Genomic DNA, 24,268 nt, shown 5'->3' with positions numbered 1-24,268 from the left:
CAGGTTACCTGTGTAATAAGGTGTGTATAAAACATAAATGACTTTCGTGTTTATACTTGAGTCCCATCCCTAAGATAAGTGATTATGTATTTGCAAATATTCTAAAATCCAAAACCTGAAATACTGCTGTTCCCAAGCATTTTGGATATCAGATACTCAGCCAATATATGAAATCCTGAGGCTTGACCCAGCCTTTTTTGGGGTGGTACTCTCTGTTTACTCATTTATCCAAACTTCATCCAGTAAAGACTTGTTTAGCATGTACTATTCATTCATGCATGTACATGTGCACTAACAAATATTAGCTAAGCACCCACTTTTTAGCAAGCACTTATTATATAATAGTAAACAAAACAACTTCTCTGCCCTTTCAGGGCTTACTGTCTAATAGGAAGTGCCTGGGGATCCAGTGGTGAATAACCAGACCAGGTCTCTAGCCACATGGGATTATGTTCAGCAATTGTGGTCTAGTGGTTCCCTGTATGCTCTCTTCTCCATCCAAATTGTGGATTTTTTGTTCTCTTTTCCTGAAGTGTCTCCTTCCTTCTAGCAGTGTCCTCCTGACCAGATCCTGGCTCTATTTTATGACATTATGATATGATGTCCTCTTCACTCTCACCTTATCAGAATGCTTTCCCTGACCCTTTTACACCTGGCTGAGTGGTCCTCATTCCACCCTAAGGTATTCTAAAGACCCTAACACATTCCCTTTATGTATCTCAGTCAATCACTAGACTGTGTGGCTCTTAGAGGGAGACTTGGTTTATTTTTCCTTGAATTCCCAAGAATTAGTAGAATGCCTGACATACAGTTTATCCTCCATAAATATTCATCATATATATGAATTTCTGAATAAGTAATGATTGGAGGAAAGAATAGCAATTTTTTGAAAATTATTTTTAGAAGTGGTTTCTTCTCTATCTCTACATTTTTACATGTGTTTTTTATAGAATAACTTGAAAATTATGTATTTGTGCAACTTAATTTCTTTCTCTAAATCTCAGTTTCCTAATCTGTAAACTTGGGTTTTTGTGAGGACTAAATGAACTGATATTTGTAAAGCATTTAAAACAGCATTAGTCCAGCAAATTGGAACTATTATAATTTATAGCCAATTTCTCTCACTAAATCCAGAAGCACTATGACACTGATGTTTTCACATTCATTATCTCAGTTACAAGCACCACAAATGATTCTCCTGGCAGGTCTTGTCATCCCCTCTCTATGGGTTAGGAAATGAAGCCATGGAGAGGAAGTGACTAGCACATGGTCATTCACGTCTGGTGAGCAGCAGTCATACTAGAAACCTGGCATCCCGGCTGTCACTGCAGAGCTCTTCCCATTCACTACACCTGCTAAGTCCTCTGGGTTATGGGAAGAAGTCCCTGGAAAGTTTTGGAACAATAATATTTAAGAAGAACTGATGGAACAGATGAAAGTCAGAGAGCCTGAAGACAGAGACAGAAATAGTATTTGTGGAAATTGAAATGTGAGGGTGAAACCCTGGGCCAAAATGATATAGGTGGGAATGGAGAGGAAGGATGAGAAAGGACATATTTTAAAGGCTTCTTCAGCACAACTGGACCCAAACCACTACACTGTGTAGCTCCAAGGAAAAGATGGGATGGGCTTGGTGTTTCTAGTCTGATTGGTTATAATGGACTTGGTGGTCCTTCCTAGTTAGTACTGGGACATTCAGCCTATCCCTGCTGATAGATGTTTTGTCAGCTTAAATTGCTTTCTTAAGAATCAAGTCCTTAGATAATCTTGTGGGTTTTGGGTCATAAAGGCTTTATAAACCAAATATCCTGAGACCGTAATTGCCATAAACAGAACTGACGTAGAGCCTGTTGCACTCTCTGGTGGAGAGCCACCCCTCAAATCATGGCCCTTTTTGCCACCTTTGGTCCAAAGCAAACCACACTTCCCAAGCAGAATAGATCTCCAGCTGTAAGATAGCTACATTGACTGATCTCCCTCAAATCCACAAACATGTTTGTACAGACTTGATCCTGTTATTAACTGCAAGTGTTCTTTATAACCAATAGCAAGCAACAACAATTTAAGGCAGGGAAAATCCCCACTAGACCTTCACCAAAGGGAATATATCCCAGACTGCAAAGGCAGTGTAACAGAATGATGGGTTTGGGCCACAACTGGAACAGCCTGGCAGGGGCAAGTTGGAGAACTGAGGGTTCATTGAATGAATTCCACTCTATTCTTTGATAGTCAATAACCTCAAATAATTAGAGAAAATCCAAGAGAAGGAACTGAAGATAACAGTATCTGCCAGAAGCAGATACTTCATCCTAAGAGCAATGAAAGACATTTCAGAGGTTCACTTATTTCCCATGTAGCAAGAATGAAAACTGTAAGATTCATGGGATTCAGAAGTTGCTTCCTGGGATATTTGACTTGGGTTCAGGGTGCCACTCCCTGTCTTGAATGCAATGTTTAAGCAATAATTATTTCCTTGGAGCGGTTTTCATGAGACATCTGGTTAGTGTGGTTTGTATATGAAAAGGAACTCCCACATAGAACTGCACTTCTCATGAGTGAAGGTTTCTTTTATCTTTGGACTCTTTGCTCTGCGTAAAAGCTGCCCATTATCTGCCTGAGTTTTGCCACTCAACGGGTGACAATCATGTGGTTCCCATTGAGCTGATTTCTTTGCACCTCCATGGTGTGTCCCACTGAGGGACACTTGATTGGGCCTGTATTCTTGGCTGCAAATTAAATCTTTATTTCCATTGTCCCTGGAGTTAATTTTGAAAATATGGCTTTCATTTAGAGTTGTTAATGTAGATAAGCATCCCTGAAGTATTTACTGGCTTCATACTTTTGCTGATGGAGTAATCAGGTGTGTGTGTGTGTATGTATGTGAAAGTGCCCACAGTCCAGGAGTCAGTAACCAGAGTGGAACCTGGAGCAAGGTGTCCTCCTTCATCAATCTACTCTGTCACTAACATCATGCATGTCACCTGTGGCTATCAGGAAATCATGTGACATCCTTGGACTGACATTCTTCCAAAGCATAATCTAATTAAAATATAAGTAGTCTTTGGGAGAGAATTAATGACCCCTTTTTTTAAGGTTTATATCTGACATGCCTTTCATTGCTTTGTGTACTTTGGCATGGGATTTAAATTAGCTGAGAATCATAAAATCTTGAGAATTCAGGGCTGGAAAGAACCTAGCCAGATTTCCTCCAAATAAGTCAGAAAAATATATGAAAAACCCCTCACACAGGCCTGGCACATTGTAAATCAGCAGTAGATGTTAGCTGCTGCCTGCTCTCCCCAAGTCCAGAAGAAAGTAAAAGGTTCAGTGAGTTGCCGAGGGCTACTCAACTGGAAGGTGCCAGAGCCAGGATTAGAATTCCTGCCTTCTTATTCACAGTTCAGTTTTTCTCTCCATTGTACTACTCAGGGCTGGAAAAAATTAAGTGCTGTGTCCCTTCCTGTTCATATCACCATCTCCAGCAGCCAGGCGTAGGACTTCTTATGATCCTACCCTAAGTTATGGGCTATTGGAAGCCAGGCAACCCATATTACTTTCCCTTGCATTCATCACAGTTTTCTAACTGGAATTCTTATGTCCTACAAGCAGTAATGTGTCTTTCAGAAGTTTCATTTATTTAAAATCATTGAACCTCTTCTTTGCACCAGGTCTCAAGAATAAGTGAAAAATCACATAAACATGGTTCCTGCCTTTCCAAAGCTTACACACAGAGATGCTTACTTGAATTAATAACTCTAAATGAAAGTTGTATATCACAATGAACGTCTGAGATGAAGGAGTTAATGTAGTATGTTTACTTTCCAAGAAGTCATTGAGAGAATTGGGTGCTGTAAGCAAAGATGTACAACATTTAGGATCTCCTAGTTCACTCTAGATCCTTCCACAAAGCCTTCTTTGGAACTCAGGAATAGATACAAAATAAAATCATTAAAAATGTATTATTAATCCAATGAATATGCTTTGAATACCTACATCATACCAGTTATGCCAGTTCTAGAACTAGGAACAAGACTCAATCTTTGCTTATATTTCTCATAGGTGAGTTGGGCAAATGGATAGAAAAAATGGTAATTGTGACACATTATAAGCAGAACAGTGATGGGGTAGACTCAGGAAATATCATAGCACAGGCAAGAGCCACTTGCAGGCCCTGAGTGCAGTCCCAGACCACATGAAAGAGTTAGCTACTTAAAAAGGAGAAGAAAGATGTTCATCTAAGCAAAGCATATGCAAAGGCACAGCCCTTAGAGATCATGCATGTTCAAGGGACAGTGAGTCATATATAGAACCAAGACTGAATGTGAAAAGAAACACATTTCTATGGAGTACTTGGTTCCCTAAATCACTTTTACACCAATGGTTCATCCAATCAGGAGTTCTACTATTTGCCAGTAAGCTGGTGGGTTTCGCAGAGGATCTAAGGAAGGGCCAGAACTGGATCCTGCCATCAATGAATCACAGATGATTGGTAGACATATATGTACCTATATGAATGATAACATTAGAAAATGACCCCAAAGGTACCTTAGAGACCAGAGGGGGAATGACTTTCAGCTGAGCATAGTAGGCGTTGAATACCAGGTGATATTTAGTGTGGGAAATGCTTCCTTGACAAAGGAATGACCTGGCTGGAAATAGACAGCATATATCCAAGGAAAAAGAAGTAATCAGGTTTGGTATTGGCCAAGTATGAATCAAACCTTTAACAGTCCTTCCATTTACTCATTCATTCATTCATTCATTCATCCGCTTACTATATAATTTAACAAGAATTGCTGAGGGATTTATAAGTGAAACGCCACCCTGGATGCCATGCTGAGATCCCGTAGTAAACAAGTCATTCCCGACCCACATAAAGCTCACCTTTAAGGAGTCATCTACTGAATACTAATTAGTGACTATTTTAATTACAAGATTAACATTCTCCAAAGGAGAAGTACAAGATGCATAGAACACATAGTGGTTTGAGAAGAAATGTCGGGCAGGGAGGAATTGAGATAAGCTTTGAAAAAGTATGTTGAAGTGAGAGAGTGAAGGACTTTGAACTCCAGGCCAAGGGGTTTGGAATTTAATCTCTCAGTTTTCCTGAAAAACAGCCCTCAGTATTCATGCAGGTGTTATCAGTAGATGGTATAGAGGAAAGAGCTTGCACTTTGGATTCAGAAAGACTTGGCTTTGAATCCTGCCAGTTGGAAACCATGTGTGCTTTAATGTATTTCTTAACTTCTCTGAGTTTCAGTTTCCTTATCCTTAAGACGAAATAGTATTCCTCGCAAAGGAAGCTAAGAAATATTTAGTACAGTGCCTCACGGAGAAAAGTTATCATGGACCATAATTTCCCTTCTCTTGTCACATATGAAAATTTGGTACCGCGGAGGGTTTTAAAGTACCTGCCTAGAATCACTCCGCTAGGAAATTCGCTATGGGTGTAGACCCTGTCTACAGACTATAGCTACAATGTATGACTATTTAGAAGCTAGATTACCCATAAGGGATCAGAGAATGTTAGAGCACTTAGGAAAATAATTATGTGGCCAAACCAGTAGGAAGAGCCTTCTTTAGCAACAACTTTGCAGGTCTTTCTCTATAATTCAGAATTTGGCTTCTTTCTCAAACTTCTCTGTGCCTGGGAATTCACAAAGTAAAAATATGGATTCCTAGGCCTCATCCCAGATATACTGAAATGGAGACAGGGATGAACAAAGGATTCAAGAGACCCCCAAATGTGTCTGATATTTATTCATGTTTGAGAACCTCTGGTCTAGGGTGCCACTCTCTTGCTGGTTGCCAACATCCTGTTGTCCTTAGTGGGACAGAGAATCCTTAGTCCCCGTGGTTCTGAAGATGCTATCCCCAGACCACATCAGCAACACCTGACAACCTATTAGAAATGCAGACTTTCAAATCCAGCCTAGGTCATCTGAATCCAGAAGAAGTAAGATGCTTTAATAAGCTCACCAGGTGATTCTGGTGTACCCTAAAATTTGATTGCACTGCTCTGTTATTCCTGGGAGGTTCTCCAACAATACACTGGGAGTCTGGAAGAGTCTGCCAGCAGTAGTTCTTCAAAGCATCAGGATGGTGAAACCAGCAAAATTAGGGAAGGAGGCACAGAAAAAGAAAACAAGAAGGAAAATGAGAAGACCCACTATTAGTGTAACATGGGTTTATTTGCTTGTTTCATGTGAATGTTGATATCAGCAGACTTGCTATGATGAAGAATGATGCCCCAGTTTCTCCAAGAAAAGGCAGTTACCTAAGTTAAGCAACCTGGGTTACTGCTGCTTGTGGCTATGTGACCTTTAGCAAGTGACTTTGGCTCTCTGAGTCCCAGTCTCCTGAGGCACAAAAACTGCAGAGCCTGAACTTACTGCTCTCTAAGGGTTCCTCTGGTTGTAACTTTATACAGCACTATCCAAAGGAACTGGGATTCACTCTGACATTTGAAATGACGCCTGAGCAAATGTCTCCTCTTCTGAGAGACTCCTGGGAAAGCAAAACACCAAACAGAGGGGCTGACTAGGGACCTGGTAAACAACTTCCTTCCTGAAGAGTGAGAACATCCTGAGGCTGTGCAGAGGGAAATTCCAGGCCATCTGGATGTGAGAGAATTGTAGTCATCGACCCACGTTACAGGAGCCTGCTTTCCGGAGATAGCATTATGTCACTTGATTGCTCATTATGACCTGGAAAACTCCTCGGTGATCACAGGGGGTGGGAGCATTAATACACAAACTCAGACCTTCTTTTCTCATTCTCCACAGGAGGTCCCCAGCGGCTAGTCAACCTCCTGTCTCCAGGGTCAACCTGCAAGGTAGGCCATGTCACCAGAGCTATCTCCATGTTTCAAAATAAGAACTGTGCCTCTTGTTCAGAACTGCCTTTGGAATGACATTTGTTTGCATACTGTGGCTCTCAGAAGAATGTCTCTGGGTGACTTTTTTCAGAGGTACACGGAAGCTTCACTTCATGCCATGTGAAACCAAATTAAAAGCAGTATTAAATAATTTGCCCATTTTATGCTGAGACTTTCAAAATGTGATGGATGAAATGAACAGCTCTTTCCCAGAAGAGGAGCAGCGGTCAGAGCTGCAATAGAGTGTAAGCTGACCTCAGCCTGCAGGCCCCAGTGAACTCCAGGAGAGCTGACCTCAGTGACCACCCCCAGGGGCCCACACTGACCTCGGGGCTTCCAAGTGTATGTTAGTGGTTTCCTCTTAGCATCAACTATAGATGTCATTACATCTACATCTTTACATCTTTTCCAGGTGTGAAACCAAAGGTTCTTCCAGGGCACAAATCATTTCTCTTGGAGGTTTTCAAACTTTGTTCCTCCAAGGTGTTTTTTGTTTGTTTGTTTCTCTTAAAGAATCCAATCTCTCATCTTTCGGTCCTGTGCATCTGCTTTTCATGCAGTAGTGAGAGCGGTAAGAAGAAAGACCACCATGAGGGAAAAGCGCACAGAAGAGTAAAGCATAAACTCACAAAACACAAAACACAACCCAACAGATGACCTTTTTGAAGTCCAAGTGCAGTTTTCCCCCTTGATTCTGATCCACTATTGTAGTGTGACTTTCAGCAAAATAACAGAAAAAAAAAATGAAGATGAACTCAGAGCAAGAGCACCTCACATCTAACATTGCCTCATACACTTTGCTATTTCCAGCAGCACTGTTCTCTCCCCTTTAGACTTATGCTCTTCCCTACCTGGAAATTGTGTTCTCATGTTAGTATAATGACCATAAGTATCACGGAAGTATCACAAAAGCCTAACTTCCAAAAGGGAACAAAAGTTGTGATTCCATTGGCTCATTGGTTTCTGAAGTATTTATGGCATATGCTTTTAAAAATATTTTTGCACAAGAAGTATTGAAGACAAGAATAAAAGTGAAAGAAAGACATTAAATAAGGGTGAGTTTACTCTGGAGCCCCATGATAGGAAATAAATAGAAGTAAATAGTCCTCTCACTATGGACTTCAAAAACCCGGGGTGCTAGATGTACTATTTCCTTTAGAAGTTTTATAAAAAGAAACAAAATAGAGTGTTTTATCATATAACTGATGTTGCATACTTGGAGATGAAAGAAGCTAGGTTTGAAACCTCTATCATTTCATCTCATGGTCGACCAGTCAGGGACTGCTACTGGCATTTCTGTTTGCCAAATTTGCTAAGATGCTTTTGATATCAATTTGAATATTTAGACTGCATTTCCTTTTACTTGTGATACACACTGACAGACATTAGGAGAATATGTGATATTTATGGCTCTATAAATTAGTTCATTAGCCAAAGATGCTGTTGGAAAGATTGTTTTGTGATTATTGGCACAGTAACTACAGCTTGGCAACTAGAGATTCTTTTGCTAAATTCCTTTAAAACAATGGAGCACAGAAATGACAATACCACTTAGGCAATTTGTTTTTGTCTATCTTTGTGGCAAACTACAAAAATCCTGGCTTTTCACTGGAAGGAGAATGTAGTGATACTGATTATTACGTAATTATGGGTTTCAAAATCTTCTTAACCACAGTCAGAAAAGGAAGGAGGAGACACACATCCCGTGTTTTGTTCTTATTATCAGCTTAAATAAGTCAGGCAGATTTTTCCTGTTATTTTAATATTTATCAGCATATGACAAAGAGGTGTGTTTAAATAGAAACTTTAAATGGAAATGAAAAATAAATGGCTCAGAGCAAACAGAATAGAGAACCAGACTTGCTGCTTTGAAACATGATTTTTCATGATAATAAGATCAAGTTTTCATTTATTAGTACTGTACTCATGTAATTCAATTGAAATCTAAGATAAAAGGTATGAAAAAAATCCACAATAATTTAAACAGATTTAGCAACAAAGTAGCTTATTAACAAAGCGTGACAGACTCAGACAACTGCATTCTTGCATAGAAGCATGTTTGAGAGAGAAAAAGTCCAATCTTAGAAGGCAGCTTCTCTTTCTCTATTTCTTCTCCTCTTCCTCCTCTTCTTCCTCTTCTACCTCCATCTCTTCCTCTTAATTACATATCAATAAGGGAAATACAATTCATTTTAACAGCTAATTGTCAGAAGCCCCAGTTAAATAGAAACATATATTCTTGCAAATTGATCTTTCACTGGGAAAATCAAAGGGAATCTCTTGGTCTGAAATACCTTTTTTCTCACTGTTAAACCAAGGTGATTCTCAGCTCTTCTTTTTTGAAACGACATTTAAAAAAAAAATTGATATAATTGCTCCTTATTTGTGCCATGGCAACAGTTTAATCTGCAATGCTCTGCAATTCCTGGCCGCTCGTCCATTGGAGCTGAAGCTCCTGAAGTTTAAGGCTGTGCCATATTCTTCTCTTTATCATTCTAGTGTTTAAATATAGGGATTTTCACATGGTAGAAATGCAATAAGTGCTGAATCAACCAGGACAACCACATAAAATTTGGAGACCTTCACTGATGGAAAATGCTCATAAAATTAAATTTTAATAATGAGCCAGTATTTTTATCTCTATGACTATGAAAAATATCCAATCATGCTTATCTTTCATATTAAAATCATTTATTGCTTTGAAATTAAAAGAGGTCCATTCTATAATTGCTCATACACATTACTGTGTCCATACAGGTTTTGAATAAAAAGAGTTAAATCTAGCTGGGCGCAGTGGTGCACAACTATAATCTCAGCTTCTCTGAAGACTGAGGCAAGAGAATGAAAGTTCATGGCCAGCCTGGGAAACTTAGCAAGGCCCTTAACTACTTGGTAAAACCGGTCTGAAAATAATAAATAAAAAAGGTTGGGGATGTAGCTCAGTAGTAGAATACGCTGGGTTCAATCCCCAGTACCAAAAAATAGATGATATGAAAGAGTTATGTCTAAGAAGTTGGCATTTTGCCCTTTGAGGAGGAAAGCCGGAAAAAGTCATGGAGATTTTTCAACCCACAAAGAAGAGCAGTGTGGAAGCCATATGCTCCCAGGTTGAGGAAAATCAGGCAGTAAACCCTCCTGGGGGTGTAGAACATGCAAATGCTAGAGTCTAATGAGCATCTCCATTTGTCTCACATTTTGCCTTTTCACAAGCTTGAAATCCAGGCTTTCTCTGTGTGGTACTCAAGGACTGAAACAGAAAGTTAAAAAAATAGAAGAGAGAAAACTCTAAAACAAAGCCGGAACTCAAATTCTGTCACCTGTATGTCTTCAAAATGGAAAACTGAAATATTTCACAGGATTTCAGGCCCCAAAACTATCTTCGATAGAGATAAACCAAATCACATGATTTTTTAAAAGTCAAGGTGTATGCACGTGAGGTTATGTGATCACTGTCCCACTTTTCTCACCCATGTATCCTTTGCTGTTGCACATAATTCAGAAGGACTGTAGGGATGTCATTAATGTGAGAATTTACTCATAAAAGCAAGTAACATGTGATCTCTGCCTTTAAAAATGATTCTTTGCTTTACAAAGGATTGGATAACTATTGCTTTTAATAGCTTGCACCACTGAGTCATATAAATATGACTTGATTTATAATAAAATATACCATATATAATATTTTAACAGTCAAACTGACGTATAAAGTAGGATGTTCTATACTATTATTTTTGTTCTAGATTTTGCCATGAAACCTGTTAAGTAGGAACGTCACCACTTGTGGATCAGAAATAAGAATAACTCAGAAGTCCATGGCTCCACGGAAATGACGGCAAACTACCAAAATGACTAGAAAATTGCCTTGAGGACTTCAGGCCAGACTGCTGCAGGTGCAGTCTATCTCAGCCTGGGTATCTACAGTCTTGGTTTATGGCAGTTTCCAACATCAGTCAATTAGGATGCATTTCCAGAAAAGACCATGTTCAGAGAGATTGAATAAGGTAGTACAGCATTTTCCAGTAAAGTCTGAAATGGGTTGACCTAAGTAAAAAACTGACTTCAGTAAGCTTTTTCCAGTGCTTTAGAGGATCCATTTTTTCTGATATATATCCGGGCCTTTCTGGAGGAGGAAATAACTCTTTGCCAGTTGACAAATGAAAGAAGAGGTTTTCTTCTGGAAAGCCTATTTTTCCACGTGGGTTCTTCCCATGCCTTTTCTTGATTATGATTATTTCTGAGGTTTGAGTGCGAGTACCAGATGCAGAGTTTGTGCAAGGAATAGGACAAGGGCTCAGTTGTGTTGTCTTTGATTCTAAGCAATTCAAAAAAGTCAAAACATTGATTGATTCAGTTCTTATTCTTTGCCAAAGTTTCCAAAGCCTGGGATGAGAGAGGGACCCTGTGTGCATGTGTACAGAGCTGTCTGAGGACTCCAACAATGGCCTGAGATTTGATCTATGTCAGATGACTGGAAATGAAGCCTAGCACAAGCGGAACCTTTGCTCGGTTTCTACATTAAGCAAGAAATGTCAGGCAGGATTACAACACTATGGGCAAATAGGAATAAAATCAATCTTGTTACCAAAGGCTGTGACCACTCACAGCAAAGGATAGATTGGAGGAAATTACAAAGAGAAAAAGTAGAAATACCAAACTGTGTTTTCCTCAGTGTTTTAAATGCTGTGTGACCTGAATTATTGGGATAAGTGGCTTAATTACCCACCTTGAGTGTTTAAGCAACCTGCATAAAAAATGATAAGACAAATACACCAGAAAAGTCCCCAGTAATTCTCAGAATAATTCCCTAAATGGTTGTTTTGTAAGAATTGCTTTTGTCTAAAATAGCCCTTTTGTGAAAGTTTACCCCAGAGCAACAACACTGAACTGTTTATATTGATTTGCAATTATTTCATGTATGTCTAAAATTAAGTATGGGCAGTGGCAGAAACATTAGCAAGTTAGCTAAAGTGTGAATAGTTAAAATGTTACCCTTGAGCAAACGTTGCCAAAAATAATGCCCTGTTCACTAATGGCTAATTTCAGTAGTTCAGAATTAATTTCTAAATTTAGCATGAATATTTTTTCATATTAAATGGAACCTATGAGACCTGCAACATCTAATCTCTCACTGGCTGCCTAAAGAGTTGAGTTCGTTCCGCATGGACTCCATTTCATGTTTTTGTACTGCTGAGAAACACCATCCACCCACCCCCCTTGAAAGTTGGAATCATGCATGTTAGTAAGTATTTCAGTTATGCTATTGACGTCAATGGAGTCATTAAATAGATTGCTGGCCCTCCCAGAGGCAAATCACTGCCAGGGACCTAGATACAGACACGTTTTTTACAAAGACAACCATCAGGTTTTGCTATAGCAGTAAGCCAGAGAAAGGGAAAAGTTTATACTGTAGCAGACCTATCTCCAAACAGTTTCTTTCTTTCTTTTGCATTTTAGTTCCGGCCTTTCTTTCTGTTTGGTTACAGTAGGCTCAGGAAGATACCCAGATATTGTTGCCTGAATGTTTTGTGGGCAAAAGCATCTCCTGTAATTGAGACCATGACGGGAGGTACCCCACTTTGATAAATGAGTCTCACCTTTTGCTCTACACTGCTGATCTTGATGTTTATTTGGTGGCATAAATTATCTAGGCCAATCACTATTGTTTGCCAGTAAGGTTGTGTTTGATATACAGTTTTCTGAATAAACGGTTTCCTACACACACACACACACACACTCACACACACACACACACACTTGTCCTTTTTGCTGCCTCCATGTGGCTCAAAGCTGCTGTATCTATGAATCAACCTTTATGCAGCCAGCACTGTGCTTGGGCACCAGGCTCTGTAGCGAAGGGAGGAGGAGGCTGGGAAGAAAGATTCCCTTCTCCTGGCTGCCTCATGCAGTGCTTCTGCAGGAGGCTGTCCACGTGCCTGTGTCCTCCCAAACCCCAGCTGCTGCCTGCCTCAAGCCTGGTCATGCAGCTCCCAGGCGTGTCAGAGAGCCCTTCAGGAAACAGCTGCCTCCTCCTGGATCTTCTTGACAGCTCTATTTACCTGGGCAGCCTCAGGAGCCAGAGCCAAAGATACACCTCACACCTGGATGCTTCCACCTCCCAGTCTCAAGGTCAGGGAGCCACCTTCAGCAGATTTCTTCAAATCTGGTTGTCAGAGTCTACCACACACTGTTTGTATAAATCTCCTCTTGCTTCAATCCCTGTCCTGCCACTGCCTGGACTGTCCCAGGCTCGTTACTAAGCATATAAACTCAGACATCAGGACACCTTTGGACAACCCTTTTGGTCCATCTGGAGACCTGTATCCATCATTCCTCCACCACTCTTCCTTTTTCTGCATCCTGTCTTTTCTCTCTCTTATTATGTATAACAGCTAGGTTTTTTGTTTTGGTTTTGGTTTTGGGTTTTTGTTTGTTTGTTTGATTGATTTTTCAGTCTTTAATCTTCCTCCTCTGTGTTTTCTCCACTGCTTCTCCTGGAGTTCAGTGTTTTTTCATCCTGTACCTGAACCATGATGGTAGCCCCTCAACTTGGTTCATAGTCTACATTACAATCCAGCTTCTATTCTGGTTCTGGAACTATTATTCTAAATCCAGTTACAGTTCTGTTGTTTTCTTATTTGGCTATTCTTAGCCTTTAAGATCAATTCCAAACTTCTTGCCAGGTATGCAAAGCCTCTTAGAATTTTGCTCCTAACTCCTTCTCTGTCCTCATCTCCCTTATTACACCCCCATGCACCACTGATGGCTGGGGTGTACTTTGAGAGTACTGTTCCTGCAGGCGCCAGGCTCTGTGGTCTTCCAGGAGTCTGCTCTCTCCTCTCCTTGCCTGCTCTTCCCTCTCCTTAGGTTGCCCTTTTCCCAAAATATCATCACATATTCAGCTCAGGGATTTTCTTACACTGACACAGTGAACAAATTACTCTAATTCTTAGATTCTAGAGTCAGAAAAAAAATAGAGAAAAAGAGTCTTATTCTAGGCCTGGTATATTGTAGATGCTTAGAAAAACGCCACTTCCCATCTGTAAAATCCCTTTTTCATCCTTCAGGACTCATTCCATCTGCTGTCTCAGCCTCTTCAACTCACCCCAAATTATTGTTTAATTATTGTCTCCAAAATGTCAACTTTGCACTTGTCATATTATGTCATAATTATTTTGTTAATTTTGTTCTCTTCTAAATCAAGAACATTCCAAGTTCAAATACTAATCCTCTTTTTTTGTAGCCCTGATGTATAGCATATACCATAATAGATGCCCAATAAATGTATGAACAAATACAACTAAATGAGTGCCCGGCCATGCCTGAATCCAAAAGTATTGGAAAGGAACTAGGTGCATATTTGGCATTGTTCAGGTCTGCCTAAATATCTGCTGGCTCCCAGGATGTGCTGGCATCCCCAACTGACCTTTACTACATGTGACTTTCAGTGCACTTGAAGTGACCTCTTTATTATATCACTTCAGCACAAAGTGGCCATGTTAAAAGAAATGGAAGAAAACAAAATGACTAAATACATCTAGTTTATCATACTATTCAGTATTTTTCTCTTAGTTTCTAGGATAGGACCAGACACAAAGTAGGTACTTAAATCGAATATTGTTTTGGAATCTGAATCAATCTCTCAGATAAGTTACTTCCCTGAGACTCTGTTGTCTTATCTGGAAAATGGCCATTTTAATATTCTATTTCATACAGGATTGTTGTTAGGATTAAATTACAGATCCTAGGTGGAGTGGTTATAAGTGAGCCAGGTTGCCTCTTTCAAAGTCCAGTTCCACCACTGTGTGACTTTGGGTCAAATCACTTCATATTTCTGTTTCTCAGTTCCAGCATTGGAATGGATATTGCACCTACCTCACATGTTTGTTGTGAGGATTAATCTTGCTAACATAGGTAAAGCACGTGGAAAACTGCCAGTATCAGCACTGGTAGTATCATCTTATAAGCAGCCTCACACAGTGCCCAGCACAGGGCAAGTGCTCAGGGTGTGCTCCTAAGAGACCAGACCTTCTGGTATCAGTAGGGAACCAAAACAGAAAGCTGTGTTGGGATGGTTCTAATGGGTCCTGTCTACTTCCCTTCCACGGTAATACAGTAGTCCCCCTTTATCTGTGGTTTCACTTTTCATGGTTACCCTTGGTCAATCATGGTGTGTCAATATCAGATTGAAAAATCCATCTAAAAAATTTCAAAATTTTATAATTATACATTCTTCTGAATAACATGATGAAATCTTGCACCACCCTGCTCTGTCCTGCTGGGGATATGAATCATCGCCTTGCCTAGCATATCCACACCGTAGACTCCACCTGCCCGTTAGTTGCCTCGTAGCCACCTTGGTTATCAGGTGACCACTGTGGTATCACAGTACTGTGTTCAAGCAACCCTTATTTTACTCAATAGAGTAATTGATCTATTGTATTGTTAGTTGTTGTTAATTCCTTACTGCATCTAATTTATATATTAACCTTTATAATAGGGATGTATTAAAAAAACACAGCATACATAGGGTTCAGTACTTTCTGTGGTTTCAGGAGGTCTTGAAATATATCCCTTGCAGATAAGAAGGAACTATTGTATAATCCAAAAAAAAAAAAAAAAATCTGAAGTTTAAGAGTCTTTTCCCTGCAACCATAAAAATCCAGTTATATAGAAAGAGATTTAGAGCTGAAGGTAGACTGTCTTTAAGACATATACTAGAAAGCTGAAGAGACAGGATGGAAACACCAAATATAAGAGAACCAAAGTATGGCATTTTCTCTTAAAAGCAAAGTGCAAAGAAGAATGCCAAATTATTTAGGATTCTGAGACCTTGCATTTGAATAAGCTGAGAGGAAGACAATTTTAAGATAGCATAAATACAGCTGTAGAGCTCATCACAACTGTACTGAAATTCAGTCCCAGGTTTGGCACAGGTTCTTTAATCCAGGCCACTTAGCAGGGAGAAGTGAAAGAATGGGAGAGAAGTTTGACTCCTCTGGAAAGACTTCGTGCCCTTTCCAGTCACTATGGGGAATGGGAAAACACCCCCATACCCACCTTACTCCCTTCTACTCTTTTTAAGAGCAGGTCAGGACTGGTCTAGAGAAGAACAAATATGGACGTTTGCTAGGAGAGAAAGGAGGAAGGAAGAGGACCCTCTAAGTTCCCTTTTCTGCCTCCTGCATCCCTGAGACAGCATGATCCTGGGGGCAGGGTGCTTTCTGCTTGCGTACTTCTGATCACCCTCTGGCCAGCGCATTATGGAGTTGCTTCCAGAGCTGTTCTCGGAAGCCAGAAGCATTTCAGGGAACAGTTTTCACCCAAGAGAAGAGAAACAAAGCAGGGACTATCCCCTTGAAATAGAGAACAGGCCACCAAACTCACTAGATCTTAGTTTATTGTCTTGACTTCCTCCTGACCAGAGCTGCTGACAAGGACCACAAGTGACTCCTCAGAGTTTTGTGTATTTTTCCTAGCCCCTCTTTGGCTGTGTCCATGGAGTGAGCTGGGGCCATGGCAATCACCCAGCTCATGGGATGCGTGGAGGCAGTGGGTTAGAGACTGAAGGCTTTCTCGCTGCACCTCCCACCACTAATTATACTTAGGGACTTCAAATTTCTAAGGTCTAGAATGGCTAGCCCTGCTGGCATAGTAAACTAGATAATTTCCAAAGTTCTACAGGCCTGTGTCTGATTTCAGGAGAGGAAAAGGCACTAGTAGTTTATTACATTTCTGTTTTGTTCCAGGCACTATGCTACGACCTTTAAATCTATTATCTTCCCTAATTCTCCCAAGAAAACTATTTTGTGGATATTACTGTCACTATTTTATTGGTTTGAGAAAAGGAGGCTCAAGGAGTATCTGGAGTTTAGTCAAAACTGCAGTTAGCAAGCAATGACCTCAGAATTGAAACAGACCTGTGTTTCTTGCAAAGGATTGCTGTCCCTGCCTGCACCCACTGTAAACCTTGGACATAATAGCTAAAGGAAAGGGGCAGGTGAGAATATCACAACAGGAGAGCAAAAAAAGTCACAACAGCAGCCCTAATAACTACTATTTAGGAGTAATTATCTCTTTTATTCCTTTGCACCCCATTGCTTTTATTCCAAGTAGTAAGTAAATGTGTAAGTCTTGAAAGAAGCATGTTTCATATGTGTCCATTATTCATTCATTCAGTCATTTCTGCAAAAAACATGTATGAGATACCTACTGTGTACAAGGCACTGTTATAGATGCTGAACATGCAGTGATGAAGGGAATGCATTTAGACCAGGATTTAATGAGTTTACAGTCCACCAAGTATCACATGAATAAATGAATTTGATCATTCTAATGAAGGAAAGTACCAAGAGCTCTGCTTTGGGCTCACTTTTTCACCTGTAACAGTGAGAATAACACCGATACTTACCATAGGGTTGTGGTGACATTTAAAGGAGTTATTATATGTAAATCATTTATAGCCCTGTCTGGCATCTAATTATTATTGTCATTAGTTATTAGGGGACTAAAGTGGATTAGACAAAAAAAAAAAAAAAAGACCTTTGCAAATAAGTGACCTTGCCCTTGAGACCTGAACACTGATAAGGAGTTGAGATGGGTGGATGAGAGTAACCAATACGTCAAAGGTGCTTTAGCTAGGGACCTGGCTTGCTGGAGCCATGGTGAGGAACGAAGCCAGCCAGGCTGAGAGAGGCCAGGTTGGGCAGAGCATTTGTAGGTCGTGGCAGATGTGTATATTTATTGTAAATTCAGTTGGCAGCCATTAAAAGATTTTGAGATTTCGAGAAGTAGGTGGTTATGGTCTGACTTGAATTTTAAATACAAAGCTTCTCTCTGAGCTCCAAGTGTGGGTTACTAGCACCTCCTGAGTTCTCCCCAGTACTGAGCTTCTTTATCCAACAGTCAGCTCTTGCCCCTTCTATCTACCTAGGATTAAGATGGATTCTGGAGTTCAACTACCTGTGTTTAGGTCCAGTTCTGTTCTATTCTTTTCTTTCTCTATGATTGTAGACATGTGATTCAATATCTCTGGATGAGACTTTCTCCTCTCTACAATGTGGATAATGATAGAACGTACCACATAGAATTTTTATTAGTCAAAAATTGTATGTAAAGCGTTTAGAATGGTGACTGGCACACAGAAAGTGCTAAATAGATGTTAGCCATTTTCGTGTATTTTCTGCCTATTTTCTTGATTCCTTACATCATTTGGCTCAACCCCCAATGCCTGCCATAGAACAGGTGCTCAAAAAATATTTACCGAAAAATGAATGCATTAAGAGAGGTAACGCAATAAATTGCAAGTAAAAGGGAAGAAAGATTGCTGTCCTTTCTGGAAAACGGGCTTCCTGGAGTCAGGGGTATATCTTGACAAGGAGTTTGCTTCTGGGCCAGAGAAACTGAGTGACTTTGCAGCTGCCCAGTTGTTACAGCTTTGGGGAACTTGAAACAGTGTCCATGGGACAAAAATTTGTTTCAAAATCTGTGATGCCAATCTGTACTGCCATCTGCACAAACAGAAAATTGAGCTTATGAAAGAGCTTTTTCATTCTCTTAGGCTATGTGACTGTTTCTCTGGAAGGCAAAGGCAAGCCTAAACCTCCAGAGTTCTCAATTCCCTGCCTTTGCAAGACAGACTCACCAAAAGAGTCGGTCATTCTGCCAGGAATGGGACACGGTGACTTCCTTTTCTTCTCTTCAATGCTAGCAAGGCCTTAAAGGAACATGAGCTCAGTGCAAGGAAGTACACAAACACCATAAGTGTGGCGCATGAACATTGGAAGAGACTCTTCATGTATTTGTAAGCTTGGAGGCTTCAGGCATTCAGTGCCACTGGCACCTCTATTTCTTCGTGCAGCTACATGGGGTACTTGCCTTGACAAACAGCAAATCTTCCAGTTCTCTGAATGTTCCACCTCTGTACCATGTGTGTATGCACACAGGCATGTCTGAGCCCTGGTTTGTTACTTTTCTATTCCAGGAAAAAATAAGGGTTCTTTGCATGTATTTTGTCAACACAATGGGGCTCTGTTCTCACTGACCTGCTTTTCCATTATTCCTTTCCTCTCTCATTGCAAGTGTGGCTTGTCCGCCTCTTTTCACCCACAGATCATTTTCTAGGCTTTCCTCTGATTTAGCCCCCTCTCTATGTCCTTCACACTTCCCAGCCACCTTCTGTATAATATTCTCAGTCTAATTTAAAGTTTTGCCTCTGGAAACCTACTGTGTTAGTCCTGTCTATTGTCAGTAATTACTCACTTCATTCATGTTGTATTGGACCATACATGGCCCGTGTTTTCCTACATCATTCACCCATTTGTTCAGGTGGTATGTATTCCTTAAGCTATATCCTTTATTTATGGCCTGACACTGGGAGGTGAAGGGTTACTTTTATAAATAAGTCCCAGTCTCTGACCCAGAGTTTGCACCTTCTGGAAATAAGGAGTATAATACATGATGATGAAGACCGTATCAGTCAGTGTCTTCCAGGGCTAGAACTTGAACTCTGGCTTTTTTAGCCCCAGCGCCTGTGAATTTGGCCCCAAGTAAGAGTGCTGTGGATGATACCTACCTGTCTAAAGGTACATTCCCAGGTAATGAGATTTACATCTGGTGTTCCAGTCCCTTGGCTTTCTCTGGACAACACCGACTTCTTGTGCTACATTAAAATTTTCCAGATTCTAGAACTAGAATTTAAGAGAAATTAGGAGAAAATGTACTTTGGGTTCTCATCTCCTTTTGAGAATTGAGCCAACAGGGAAGTGACTGTGCCTTCCTCTCTTCCAGGAGTGAGTCTACCACTGGAAGATCATGGGGTTTCGGGATAGGCAATCTCGGCAGGGAAAAGAGGCAGGGAGAGGATTTTTAGGGCAGAGCAGAGCCTACCCACTGCATGAAAGTTGTCCATGATGTCTGACATCACAAGAAGGGAGTTAGATTTCTGATCTATAGCGAAACTGGGGTGTGCCTTGCTTGAACAGGAGGTGGCAGCTGCCCAGTTATAGGCCAGCTCTGGAAAGTCCCATTGTGAATTATTTGCTTTGTTCAACTTCCCTACCTCAGGTGAAACTGTATGACTTAGGAGAAAGAGTGCTGGGCTGGGGATCAGAAAACCTGAATTGAAGTCCTGGTGCCAATCAGGTGTGTGACCTGAGGTCAATCCTTTAATCCTCCCAGACTTGGTCATCTTCATTTTGAGTCTTTGAATCTAGAATTCAATATCACAGAGCCCTCAATCTTCTAGAAAGTCCCCTGACCCAGACACAGTGGTGTCGGGGTGTTGGGATAGAAAATTCTTTTTCAAAGAAGAAATAGCCCCTGAACCAGTAACTGGGGAATTTGGAGTTCCATCGAATCCAGGTCTTCTTGGAGTGGCTCCAAACCCTGGCCTTCTTGCACCCTTCACTCCCAACCTGACATCAGGTCCTACTATAGTTCCATAAATCAAGGTGTCTTTAATATGTTACCAATCCCTTTTAGCCTTATAGTTAGCACAATTCAGTAGAAAATCTTTAGTGAGTGCTTAGGAATTCTAGAGAAAGAAAATGAAAGGGACATAGTGCCTCATTTAAGCTTAAAAGCACTTTCATAGGGAGATTCTGGAGCCAAACTGCCTTGGTTTAGATCCCAGGTGTTCTACTTTTTAAGCTAATTCCTTCTTAACACTTTTCCACACCTCAGATTTTCTTCTTTCTCATTTTCTTCATCTTTAAATCCTTTTAGTTAGAGATGTTATAAAGAATGAATAAGTTACTCTTATACTACACTGAAAATAGTTCCAGTTATAGAGTCATGATTAAATACATTATTGATGTAATTGTGACAATTGTGTGTTTGTCATCACCCCCCCCCCTTGAGCCAGGCATCTCAGGAAGTTGAAGCTGGATCTTGTTCATTATCAATTAACATATGATTATTAGATGTAATTATCAAAAATATTCATAATGCTTCTGTTACATGCAAAGCCCTCTTATAGATCCTTGGTAGAAACCAAACTTTTCATAACTTACTTCAAGAAAAAAAATCACCATGTCTTAGAGCTTATATTAGTGTAATTTGGAGACTTTTTCTATTTAAATTGTTTTTCTTTCCTTCTTTCTTTCTTCCTTTTTTCTTTCTTTTTCTTTCTCTTTTCTTTCTCCTTGTTTAGAAAGGACTACAAATGAGAAGGGAGACATTCCAGTAAACACTGACTAAATCAGGTGAGCTGTCCTGGAAAAGATGGGATTAGCAGCATGCTAATAGAAAGGATAGTCTTTCTTAAAGGAGAAAACTTTCAGAACTCTGGTCAGACAAGAGAGTGTCATCTGCTTTTAATAGATTTTCTATATCAGAGAGAGACAAGAGACTCAGCCTCTCATTCACTCAGAGTCTAGTTCACTAATCCATTCACTGTGAAAGCACCTAGTGAGTACTCACCACGACAACCTGAATCAGGCATTGTTCTGGGTCATGGAGACACAGGAATGAGTAAACCATAGTTTCTTCCCTGAAGGAGCTCATAGTCTTGTGGGCAGACAATCAGAGGTTGATATATAATACAGTGTGATAAGAATTTGTCAGAAGCATGAATAAAGTGCTCTGGAAGGATAGAAGAAGGCAGATAACTAGAAGCAGAATCCTATCTTAGGTACAAATAACACCTTGTACAGGGCTATGCCTAGAAAATTTATATACTGGATTTTATTGAATTTTTAACATTTTAATATTTCTTGCAGCTGAGTCATTTATTACATGTCTAAATTTTTCAATCACTTCAGCTTAAGTCAGCACATTCATTGAGCACCTATTATAAACAAGTAAATTAGGAGAACACAGATTAATTTTGACCAGGGCCACTAGGACAAGGAAAATATAGGAGCTCTGTCTTGAGGGATGGATGAGATTTCAAGAAACAAAGTGAGAAATACTCCTTAAGAAAACAGACCATGCTCAAGCAAAGGTAACGAGGCCCAAGGAATGTGGGTTGTTACTGGAATGAAAGTCATCCTGAGACATCTGTCAGGGTCAGGGGATGGAGCTGGAGGTTGGGCAGGAAGGATGGATAGGAAATAACTCCAGGGTTTGGTATATCTATCACATAAGCTGAACTTTTATTTCATGTGCAGTGAAGAGACACTGATACTTGTTTAAGAGGGTAGTACATTATTGGAGTTGTGCTTTTTGGGATGGTTCTTGTAGCATTGCTATGATGACAGAAAACAGTCAGAAGCAAACCTGGAGTCAGAAGACCTGGGAGAGATATATGAAGTCCAGTTCAGCCATCAGTTAGCTGTGTGATCTTGAGCAAGTTTGTGACCATTTCTGAGCTTCAGCTTCCTCTATATTGTTAGCAAGGTGAAAACCCTTATAAACTACAGGAGCATCAATCACAGTGATTTTTATTGTTTGCTACTCTTTGAGCAGCATTGTGCTAGGCCATTTGCTTGTAATGTTTCAGTCTCTAAACAATGCTGTAAGTCCTTAAAAATTTCAATATAGATCAACCTTTATGGTCCAACAGTCTCCCTCTTAAATATGCATACAAGAGACCCAAAGACATACATCCACACAGTCTTGAACACACATGTATTATTTATGAGAGCCAAAATACAAGCATTATTTATGAGAGCCAAAAATTGCAAACAACCTAACTGCCTATCAACTGATAACTGATTAGACAAAAGATGCCATATCTATACAACAAAACATTATTCAGCAACCAGAAACAAACTAAAGATACATGCTACATGGGACACAGAGGACCCTCACAACTGGTATGTCCTGTGCAAGAAGCCAGATAAGGATACCACATATTATATCATAGTATTTATATGAAATGTCCTGAAAAGGCAAAGATATAAAGACAAAAAACATTGCTCATTGCCTGGGGCCAATGCAGGGAGCAGGGATTAATAGTAAAGTTGCATGAGGGATCCTGTTAGGATGATAAAAATGTTTTTAAACTGATTTATGATGAGGGTTGCACAACTGAGTAAATCTGCTAAAAAAAAATCATCCAACACTTGAAAAAGTGAAGTAGATGATATGCAAAATATGCCTCAATAAGGTTATTGAAAAAACCCAAACCAACTCTGCCAGCTGGACATAATTCTTACTCCTACTTATCAAATGAGGATATCAATTTTCCCAGTTTTCACTAAAAAGTAGTAGAGCCAGGATTCAGAACTCTCCCTGCCTGAACCTGAGCCCGCACCCTTGGCCACCATCCATATTGTATCCTCCCTCAGGTCACACAGTGGTTGTGAGAATTGAATCACATGTAGGATGTTTGGTCACAGTATGCACAGAGCCAGCCGTGGTTGGCTCTCAAACAATCAGAGCTCGCTCTGACTTGGACAGCCGTTGGCCAGATGGAGTGGAGGGCTGCACAGTGGTCCTGGCTGGAAATACCAGATGCCTGCTCAGGATGCTGTTGGGAGAAAGAACAGAAGATGTAGCTGAAGCCAAGTATGGCTGTGCTCTCGCTTCTTACTAGACTTTCACTTCTCCAAACGAGCCTTTGAGAGACTTGGTTCTATTAACAAGGGAAGACAAAGAACAGAGGTCTTCCCTTCCTTTGGCAAACAGCTGACACACTTTCCCATCATAAACTTTGTCATTCAGGATGTAAAACCAAATCCAACAACCCAACCCAGCCAGAAGGTTAAATAAATAAGTACTAAATAAATAAGTGTAGTTCTTCCCCGCACGAGTCTGTGTCGAAGAAGACATGTGCTTCTGCTAATTGAAGTCTACTAGTCAATTTTTCTTCCTGTTTAAATCTTTTTGGTGTGTGGGGGAGCTACTTAGGGTTAATAACTAAAACTTTGAGAAACAGGGAAGTTTTATGTTTTGCTTTACATTTTTCCAGCACGAGCCCCATCGTTAATGATAGTTATGAATCACAGGTAAGGAAGCACACCTAGCATTTCATCTTTTATTTTGAAATGCTGTTAAAACCCAAAAGGCAGAAATGTAGCCCACAGCCTTGGCAGCTGCAGGACAAGGTGACTTAATGGGGTTTTTCCCGCATTACTTTCTATGACTGATACTTTGTGGCACTGATCTGCCTGCCACATTGTGAAACTCTATTATTAATAAATCCACATTTCCCCAAACAAACAAGACAGTATGGCAAACAGTGGGGTTTGCTCTGCATACATTTGAGTGGTTTTTCATCATTTCCTCGGACCAACGTACTGAGCTTCCCATTGCATGGGTAAAAAATAAATGTGAGAATTCACAGTTTGCCTATTTTGGCAACATAAACATGGGACAATTTGTGGTCACAGTCAGGACTTCTTGTTCTGGAGGGCTTGGTAGCCAGCGGATGGGGCTGTGAGCTTCCTTAGGGAGGACAATATTGAATCTGGAAGTGCACAGAATTTAGTCCCTGTGGTAGAGTTCCAA

General features: G+C 40.3%; 1 protein-coding gene across 4 annotated transcripts in view; it reads left to right on the top strand.

Annotated features, from left to right (window-relative positions):
- Pde4b (phosphodiesterase 4B) overlaps positions 1–24,268 on the top strand; it is a 444,794-nt gene that overhangs the window by 338,027 nt on the left and 82,499 nt on the right. For 2 of the 4 annotated variants that reach the window (XM_047544279.1, XM_047544290.1), the window contains one exon: positions 6,786–6,835. The exons of 1 other annotated variant lie outside the window; for it this stretch is intronic. In XM_047544279.1, the coding sequence (XP_047400235.1) occupies positions 6,786–6,835 (50 nt within the window). Of the gene's footprint in view, positions 1–6,785; positions 6,836–14,931; positions 14,982–24,268 lie in introns of all 4 variants that reach the window. One more of the 4 variants, XM_047544318.1, reaches the window with a different exon arrangement.

The sequence above is a fragment of the Sciurus carolinensis genome, chromosome 1 (assembly GCF_902686445.1).
Source record: "Sciurus carolinensis chromosome 1, mSciCar1.2, whole genome shotgun sequence".
Classification (NCBI taxonomy): domain Eukaryota; kingdom Metazoa; phylum Chordata; class Mammalia; order Rodentia; family Sciuridae; genus Sciurus; species Sciurus carolinensis.
This window is presented reverse-complemented; position numbering and strand designations above follow the sequence as displayed.